Here is a 9,952-nt window from a genome sequence, read left to right on the forward strand (position 1 = left end):
GCACCTGAGCTCTAGACCAACTCTTTGAGGCAGGCAAATTCCATTGTGTGACATTTTTCTGATGCCTTTGAGAAAAGGATATTAACGTGTAGTCTTGGAAACATTTCCAATGACAGGACGCAGAATATGCTACCCCAAAATATAGTGCTTTGGCATATTGACTATTTTAAGCTGATGGAATTTGAGAAATTGCAGGTATAAGAAGGAATTTCTCTGATCTCCTTCTTGTCCCCAAAGCAGGTCATAAGACCCCCATGTGCGAGGCACCCTCCCTATGACCGGAGGGGCTCCAAGTGCAATCTGAAGAACAGGCCTTGCTAAGTTTCCCTTCATTTATGCACACCCTTTTGTTCTATCACCTTTTTCCATGACTTTCTACTCTTCATCAAGCCCTTTATAAAAATGCTCAGGCTGAATCATTTCTTCAGCTCTTCATTTCCTTATGAAGGCTTCTGTGTCCCATAAAACTTACATTAAATACATCCGTATGCTTTTCTTTTGATAATCTGTCTTTTGTCAGTCCAACTTACAGGCCCCAGCCAGTGAACCTAGGAAGGTATCAGGAAAAAGAATTTTTCCTCCCCGACCCCAAGCACGAACCCCTAGAATGATCTGCAGATGTGTGTGTGTTTCTAGAGGGTTCCTAGTTTTTGTCTCATTCTCAGAAGAGTCTGTGGCCTTTAAAATGTCCAAATTGGGTGGATCATTATGAAGAACAGGAATTTCTATATTGCCTAACTTACCCTTCCTAGCCTGAGTGAGTAATAGGGTTCAAAGACTACATGTTCCTGTACCATTATGCTTTTCAAGTTGTCTGTTGCTTCTCTCGTTGTCTGATGATGCTTCTTGCCCGAGTGGTTGACCTCACCTCCACAAAAAATGTCTCTCTCTCTCTCCACTCTGTAAAAGTGACTAACAATGTGGACCCAGGAGCCAGCGGGTCTCGATTTAAATCTTGTCTGCACCACTGACTGGTGGTGTGACTTTGCCTCCGATTCCAAATCTGCAAAGCAGAGCTCATGTTAGGACCCTCCTCATGGAGTAGTTCTGAGGATTAAATGAGTTCACATACAGAACAGTGTCTGGAACAGAGAAAGCAGGAAATAAGTGCTTGCTGTGCTGTAGGATTCTAATCTGTTGTGAATTTAGAAGCCATCTGTTCAAATTGACAGAGGGGAGGGGGGCGGATATTTGGGGTCTTTGTGCTCCTTCAAGCCCTTTTTTTAACCCCTTGGGTTGTGGCCAGTCCCGCTTACAGTGGAATTCAATAAGACAACAGGGTGTGCGCTCATTTTTCCGGAACAATGTTGGACAAAAGAAGAACTGAATAGGGAGAAGGGCTGCAGCTCATGTCTCACGAGCCTTTTATTAAAGCAAGCATTGCAATTGAAAAGTCCACGCGGCACTGTTAGCGGCACGAAGCAAAGCAGCTTTCTTTTCTCTTCAACTGTTCTGATTTGCTGTAGCCGCAGTTTGAAGGGAAGAACCGATTTTTTTCAGCTAGTATCTTTGAAAAGTGCATTTCAGGCAGCTATTAGTGCCAGGGTATGATTTTTGTAAAGAAAGAAGGAACTGCTCTTCTCAGCCTGTGGGCGTTGCCTGGGATTGAATCACTGCTCCTTAAAACCATGCACCAGGCGAGATCTGCTCGGTTCAGAATGCAAACGATCTAGGCAAAGGTTCTCGATTAAAGGGAGCAAGTCAGACTGGATGGAACAGGATGTCAGATGACATTTTTTTTCTTTACCCTCTTCTTGGGGATTAGTAATCTCTTTTGTATCGCTGTTCTCTAAGGGTCTCTGCATGAGCTGTCTGAGGACTAAAAGCTGCTGTCAGGTAGCTGGAGACAGAGGGTGCTCACTGAGGTCCCGGTAACACTTTCCTAATATCACTAAAGAGACATGATGACATCCTGGAGCCCTTGTTCCAGCAGTGCAGCAGCTCTGAAGCAGGCGAAGGTAACTGCGGCCCACAGAATCGTTGCCGTGACCTGCAATAAAGACATCAGCATCTGGGGCCGCCAAGCCCCTCTCCATTCTTTCTGGCTAACGTTCTTCCCAGCAGCGCAGCTTTGGAGGAAGTCACAAAGGGCTGGGTTTCCCTGCTGCCTTTCTTATTCAGTGTGGGTGTCTGTTATGAAAATAGGCAGCGTGGCACAGTAGTGGAACCCACTATTTGCAGAGTAAGCAGTGGCAATGTCGGCTTTCAACAAGCTGGACATTTCCTAAGGTGTCCTGTTCTGAATGTCACTGTAGTCAGTGTTAATGCCGTCTAGGCTGCCCCTCGATTGCAAACCACTTGCAAAAAGAAGGTTCTGTCTCCTTTGGAAATATATATATATATATATATATATATATTTTTTTTTTTTTTTTAATTTTTCCTTTCCATTTTCTTTTTGGAGTTACAGTTAATAAGGAAGTATTATAGAAAGGGCCGGGGCATTAGTATCCCTTAGAATTCAATGCAACAGGAGCTACAGGTATTCCACTTTGAGGGGGCCACTTAACCTCTGGGACTCAGTTTCCTTCCCTGTAAAAGGTGGGTAATGTTTATCCTGTAGTCTTGCTGCATTGCTGGAAGAACAAGGCTTTAACTCTTTGCTCACAATTTAAAGGACAGAAGTACCAAAGGAATCTGCTATCCAGGGTACAGTTCCCACTCAACTTAAAAGACAAGCTCATTTAGAGATACCATTAGCTTCTGTGCGATTTATGCCCAGTTCAGAAAGGATCTGTAATGCTCCAAAGAGTGTTTTAAGAAAATCCTTATTTGCTGGTGCAGATGATAAAGACTTTATCCGGGCTTCTCTGAGCCCTCTTCCCAACGAGGTCTCACCCTTGCTTGGGTTTCTGTGTTCATCCTTTGCAGAGTCCAGTTTTAGCAAGAATCTTGCTAAGCCAGTTTAGAGAGAATTCCCCATCCTTGATATCTGATCACCCTGGTTGACTGTGCCTTAAGCAAGAATTTCGTTATGTGGTTTTATGAAGTCATCTTTAGCTAAGTCTTTTAACTTTTCGGTTGCTGAACTTTGAGCTGTTTATGTTTTACAATCGTCTTTGGCAAACTGGGTTTCTTGGCACTAGTCTTACAGCACAGGAGAGGTTTGTGCTTCTGGCTGTCTGAGAGACCTTCCAGCTTTTCAAAGCAAGTGTCCAGTGTTCTTGGTTTTAATTGTCTAAATCTGGATTACAGATACATAAAGTTTTATAAATAAGATATTGCCATTTTCTTCTAAAAATAATATTCTTTTTAATTGTTTTCATTAATGTTTCATGCCATGATTAAAATTCCCTATCAGTTTGAAGTTTGGGACAGCTTTAATAATGGCTGTTTTGAAAGAAAAGAAGATCAATTAACAACTTTTTCCTGAAATAAAAATAAATAAGAAAAAAAAATTAACACCTTTTTATGCACAGGACCCTGCGCTGTGTCCTGTGGAATGAACAGGAAAGAATCAATAAGTTTCTCCCTTTTCCTCCTGGGGCTTGAGGTATTTTTGGAGAAATGAGGCATTTATACAATCACAATGGTACAAAAACAATGCATGAAGAGCACAATACAAAGGACACAGATAACCAACCTGTAGGAGTCTTAAAAAACAGAGAGACTTTATGACTTGAAGGCTTTAGAGGGCTTCAGAAAGGAAGTGGGATTTAAGTGGGGCTTTGAAGAACGGGTAGGCTTTTTGAGAATGAGGAGGGCAGACAGTGAGAGGAAAGGTATAATAAACACAGATACAAAAGAGGAGCAAGAAAGGCTGGCTTGGGCAAAGCAAGTGATTTTGCAACAGAAAACTCAGAAAGGAAGAAATGGAATATAAACCTGGAGAGAAGTGGTTTGAATGAGCAGAAAGCGTCAAGCACTAACACAGCCTATGAGCGATCAATATTAAAACACAATCATCCACTAACGTCTGATCCATAGCTTTATTCACATGACCTAGTGTCTAGTTATCCTTTCCAAAAAGTGCTTATATATAAACACAGATATAATTTTATATAAGTATATTCCCTAAATCACATCAGATATATTTCTTAAAATTCAGCATTTTCCCACCTTTGGGTACCTCCATCTCCCCTCTTTGTCTCCAGCTCATCACTCTCCTTCTGTTTAACACCTAATACGTCCTATTCTAAATATTTTTAGAATTTATGCAATCACACACAAATATATCTGCATGTATATGAGTGTATACATATGGAGTGTTTTAAGTCATTGTTTTATAAAAATGAAAATATACATGCTCTTTTCTGTAGCTTGCTTTTCTCATCCGACCATACCTTAGGGAAATCCCTACCATGGGAAAAATTATAGGCTAATTAGTTATTTACTTTAACGATTGCATAATACTCTGTAGTAGAGCTATGTCATAATTTATTCTACCATCGCCCCTATTCGTGGGGACCAGTCTGTTTCCAGGTTTTGACTCTATAAATAGTACTTCAATAAACATAATTGTATCTGTGTTCACATACGCTGGTGTTTTTATTTTTATTGGTAGAGTTGGTATCACTGGGTCAAGGACATGTATATTTTTAGTTCTAAAAACTAAACTGCTTCCCTATGAAAGCTGTAACAATAAACATTTGTGCCTACAATTAATAAAAAAAATGCTTTCTTTTCCTAGGTCTCCCCAGGCTGTAGTGTTAAAAGTCTTTTTTATTTTTTATTTTTTATTTTTTTATTTATTTATTTATTTTTTTTGAGACAGAGTCTCACTCTGTTGCCCGGGCTAGAGTGAGTGCCGTGGTGTCAGCCTAGCTCACAGCAACCTCAAACTCCTGGGCTCAAGCGATCCTCCTGTCTCAGCCTCCCAAGTAGCTGGGACTACAGGCATGCACCACCATGCCCGGCTAATTTTTTCTCTATATATTTTTAGGTGTCCATATAATTTCTTTCTATTTTTAGTAGAGATGGGGTCTCGCTCTTACTCAGGCTGGTCTCGAACTCCTGAGCTCAAACGATCCGCCCACCTCGGCCTCCCAGAGAGCTAGGATTACAGGCGTGAGCCACCGCGCCCGGCCTTTTTTATTTTTTTAAATATTTGCAAGTGCAATTGGTGTGAAGTAAAATCTCATTGTTACTTTATTTGCATGTATTTGACTATAAATGAATTTAATCACCGTTTCATAAGCTTGTTGGTTATTTGGATTTCCTATCTTGCACACTGTGCTTTCATATTCTTTATCCATTTTTCCGATGGATTATTTGGTCTCTTTATAAATTTTTAAGAGCTCCTGCTGTATTATAGATATTTTTGTCTGTCCTTTAGAGTTGCAAACTCTTTTTTTTTTTTTCAAATCTATTGCATTTTTATGGTATCTCTGGTCATGCAAAAGTTTTGAATTTTATTTAGTCACCTATGTTTATGTTTTCTCTTATAGCGTCTACTTTGTCAAAAGAAGCCTAGCTCCCCTAGATTACATTTATGATTCCTAGATTTTCTTATAGGATTTTTATTTATTAAATATTTAATGATTTGTTTTACATTTTAACCTTTACTCCATCTAAATCCACCCAAGGTTTATTTTTGGAATCGGAATAAGGAGAAGATCTAGTTTTCTTTACTTCCAGATGAATAAACTGCCCCTATATTAAATAATCCAGCCTTTTGCTGCCAAATTGAAATGCCTCTTTTGTTCCCCCCCCCCCCCCGTTTATATTTAGATCTATTTCTAGATATCCTATTTCACATATCTGGTTAGGGGTATTTCAATACTTATCAATTCAATGACAGTAGCTTTACAGGATTTTCTAATATCTAGTAAACAGATTACACAAGTAACTTTTGAGGTAGTTATCAAACTTAAGCAGATACATTAAATACCTCTTTGCCAGGCGTCAGTAGCATGCAAGCAGAAACTGATATATCAAAATAATATTTGTATCATTAGAATATTTTTTTCAAAATGTTTTCTTCTCAGGGTCTACTTTTATATCAACAGATAAGGGAAGGGAAGGTTTACTGTGCCCATGAGATCTTCTAAAAATGACCATTTGCTCTATTTTTCAATCCTTTAAATGTTGTACAGTATTAATGGTCCTGTTTCCTTGATTCGCAGGCTGGATCTTCAAAAGAACCGTCCCTGACTGGGTCTGATTCTGAGCTCCCGCTGCAGCCCGGTGGGAACAGTGCTCTCGGGAGAGCTCTGGAGTGTTCCCGAAGAGCAAGTCCATGGGGACTGTACCTGACCCTCTGAGGGCGGCTAAATCGTCTCTGATTGCAGCTGCTGGAAAAGAAGAGGATCTGGGAGAGCTGCGGACGGCCTCACCCCCGCACCGCCCGGCTGTCCTGTGTCAGAGCGCCAATGGCTTTGCGGGCGCCCCTGCAGAAGCAGACCTCAGCCCCTCGGCAGCCGCCGAGCCCCTGATGCAGGCTCGCGAGCATGACAGCACCCGGCCAGACATGCCTTCCCCTGGTGCCCTCAGTGAAGTGGAGAAAGCATCTCCTGCGCGCATCTCTCCTGCCAGTCCCCAGCCGCCAGCCCCAAGTCCCGCAGCAGGAAAGGATCTTGTGCACGCGCCGTTTCCAACGCCAGCCAATCAGCACACCCACCAGACCATCCCAGGTGACCAGTCCGGTGCCAGCCCCTCATCGGCACCTGAAGATTCCCCGGTGGAATCACAGAGAACCTCAAATGAACAGCGACCTGAGAAGCCAAGTTGTCCTGCAGGAGACACCTGTGGTAGCGGCCAAGATCGTGCGTCCTGTGAGTTTCCTTCTCAAAGAACAGTCCCGGGAAGGGTGCAGTCTCCAAACGCAGCAGCTGAGGTGTCCAGTTCGGTTCACTCTCCCGGAAGGGGACCTGCAGGGGAGAGGCCGGGAGCCACCTGTGACTCCGAGACCAGGTCCCGGGAACCTCCGGCTGGAGAAGATGGATGTTCGGAGGACAATCAGCCCTCTGTCACTGCCTCTGACCCCCCAGGCATAACTTCTGTGACACCTCCGCCACCACCCCTCACTCGTGAAGGTTCGGCACATCCTCCAGAGCCAGAGAAGGGGCCGCTGCCAGCACAACAGCGGATGTCAAGGTTCAAAGAAGCCAGTACCATGACCAACCAAGCTGAGAGCGACATCAAGGCAGGTCCCAGCAGGGCTCAGCAAGATGTGGAGGTGCAGGCAGTGGCAAGTGTCCAGAGCAGATCGGTCTCCACCAGCCCCAGCATCCTGGCCGCATTCTTAAAGGACAGCCCCGCTCCCGGGCGCTTTGAGCAGGAGCAGCTGTGCGTTCTTTGCCAGGGCAGTGGCGCTGGGGGCCACGCGTTAGAGCTCTCTGACGGCGCGCCAGCCCCCCAGGAGTCGGCTCGGTGCCTTGGGATCATGCCACAGGTGCACATTCAGGCAGCTGCAGCTGTCTCCACGGCTTGCCAGGGGCAAAGTAAACCAGTGAGCCTACCAGGTGAGGTCCCTGAAACCTCATCCACCAACGTGGCCTCCAGTGATGCCCAGGATACCTGGAAAGAAGATGGGGGGTCAGCAGGAGTGACTGCAGGGAGGGAAGAACGCAGCGCTCCCCGGCTCTCAGGTGCTAATTCCAGCTCCCTGAAAGCTAGCCCCACTGACGAGATTTCCATCGGTGCAGGCGGTCAAGCCGAAACAAGTCGCGCAGCGGGAAAATTTGAGAGCAAGCCACCTGAGCTTGCAGCGCAAACCACAAATGGCCACAAAACAGACCCAGATTGCAAACCGTCCGACTCCTGTGGCCCTGCCAGCAAAGGTGACCAGTTTGGGAGCTTGGATCCCGCTAACAAAGGAAGCACAAGGGAGAGGAAGCCCGCGTCTCCCCAGGTAGCAAAAGAGCAAGAGTCTACCGGCACCGACGCCAAAGCCGTGCTGCTCAATCCCCAGGCTCCAGAAAGCGGAGGCGCGGGCTCGGCTGTGAGCCCTACACCCTCCCCGGTCAGGAAGAACCACGAGGGCACCTTAGAGGAAAACAGGCAGCCCAAGACAGCCACCAGCCTGAGCCTGCCCTCCGACGCCATGGGGGACTCCAGCCCGGGTTCCGGCAAGAGGACCCCTTCCCGCTCGGTCAAAGCCAGCCCGCGCAGGCCCAGCCGGGTCAGCGAGTTCCTCAAGGAGCAAAAGTTAAACGTGACGGCGGCCGCTGCCCAGGTGGGCCTCACCCCGGGAGAGAAGAAGAAGCAGCTCGGCGCGGAGTCCAAGCTCCAGCTGAAACAGTCCAAGCGCGTCAAGGACGTGGTGTGGGACGAGCAGGGCATGACCTGGGAAGTGTACGGGGCGTCCCTGGACCCGGAGTCCCTGGGCATCGCCATCCAGAACCATTTGCAAAGACAAATCAGGGAACATGAGAAATTAACCAAAACTCAGAGCGGCCAGAGCCGGAGGTCCATTTCCTCGGATACTTCTTCCCATAAGAAGCTCAAAGGAAGGCAGCACCGAGTTTTCCAGTCCATGCTGCAGAACTTTCGACGCCCCAACTGCTGCGTTCGCCCTGCCCCTTCCTCCGTGTTAGACTGACAGGGGACGCGTGGGGGAGTCCGCGGACACACTCCCGGCGCTCCTGTCTTCATCTGTGGCAAGGCTTAGTGTTTTTCTGTGAGACCAGGAAGAAAAAGCAAGTATTATAATAACGATAGGAGATTGCTATTAAAAAAAAAAAACATCAGGGCCTTTGACTGGAGCTCTATAAATAAAAATGTCATTTCAATTTGAAAGAAAGAATAAGAGAAGACAAGCAAGCTTCACGAAAGGGTTGCAACCTTAATTAAGTGGAAATAATATGCACTGGGTTGTTTTTTTTTTTATAAATATGGTGTTGCTTATAGAAATAGGATTATCATTATACATGTGTCATTTTGTATTACTGCCTCAATTTATTATACAATGATATTTCCATTAAAATCCCTGCTTTATATTAAAAGTAGCAAAAACACTATTAGCAAAACTACTGTTATAATTTCCAATCCTATTGCAATAAGAAGGCTGTTATCACACAAAATTTAAGTAGGTGGTAAGAACCATAATGTAAAAAAATTGAAACAAAATTGACTCATTCTTAGCCCAGATAACATGAAATAAAAGCAGTTCAACGTGTAAAATATCTAATATAAATTAACATTTGTAAACATCTTCAGATAACCCTTTTTATAAACCTTGTTATAGTTGTTAATAAATGCAAGAAAGTTATATTAGGAAAATTGGATAAGCTTTTGAATATGAATACTGCCTACATCAAAAATAGATGTATTTGTATGCACACATTTTCTTGCACTGAAGGCAAGGTGTATCTCTGATTCTGACCAGACGTAATTCATATTTTCTTCCCCCAGAGGAAATACACGAGACTGAATTCTTAACAAGAATCACCAAATTAGGGATAATACTAAAGTTTATGTTGTACAAGTGTGCTCCACCAATATTCTACTGAGAATGCCAATGTTCTAGTAAGGAATTATTAATAGGAGATTACCAAATACAGTTTTTTCTGTATTTGGAAAGGAAAGGAAAGCCTCCTGAGTAAAAAAAAACAATGTTTAATTTAGACTCCTGTAAACAGGATGCAATTTTGTGTTTTTCTTTCAATTTGGTTCAGTAGCTTATAAGAGCAAATATAGTCCACACAAAATAGAACACTAGCTCCCTTACGGTTTTTGTGTGTAGACTAATATCAGCTAATTGCTTAAGTTTATAATTGGGAATAAAAAGGTGACTTCTGCAAACGTATTGATTTTAAGAGAAATACCATCATATCTCACCCTTTAACCTGAACAAAAGAAGAGGCCTTTACAAAAACACAGCTTGAGCTTTGGGTGGGTTGTGTTTCTTGAGAGCCCAGGCACCTGTCTGTGTGCCCAGGACATGTGAATGTCTTCCAAGGCCCTGGCCTGGGATGAGCAGCAGTGGCTTGAGCGTTGGGGTGGTGTGGAAAGGGGGGGACAAGCTAGGGCCTTGGAAAGGCTTCCTGGATTCACTGTCGAAAAAGCACTAACC

At 44.2% G+C, this 9,952-nt stretch overlaps 1 protein-coding gene across 1 annotated transcript in view; it reads left to right on the forward strand.

Annotated features, from left to right (window-relative positions):
* Positions 1-8,735, forward strand: part of GPRIN3 (GPRIN family member 3) — a 51,990-nt gene extending 43,255 nt beyond the window's left edge. The window contains exon 2 of the mRNA XM_069485510.1: positions 6,063-8,735. Coding sequence (XP_069341611.1) covers positions 6,176-8,479 — 2,304 coding nt within the window. The 5' untranslated portion in view covers positions 6,063-6,175 and the 3' untranslated portion in view covers positions 8,480-8,735. The remainder of the gene's footprint in view (positions 1-6,062) is intronic.
* The last annotated feature ends 1,217 nt before the right edge of the window (positions 8,736-9,952 follow it).

Source organism: Eulemur rufifrons, chromosome 13 (assembly GCF_041146395.1).
Source record: "Eulemur rufifrons isolate Redbay chromosome 13, OSU_ERuf_1, whole genome shotgun sequence".
Taxonomy (NCBI): Eukaryota; Metazoa; Chordata; class Mammalia; order Primates; family Lemuridae; genus Eulemur; species Eulemur rufifrons.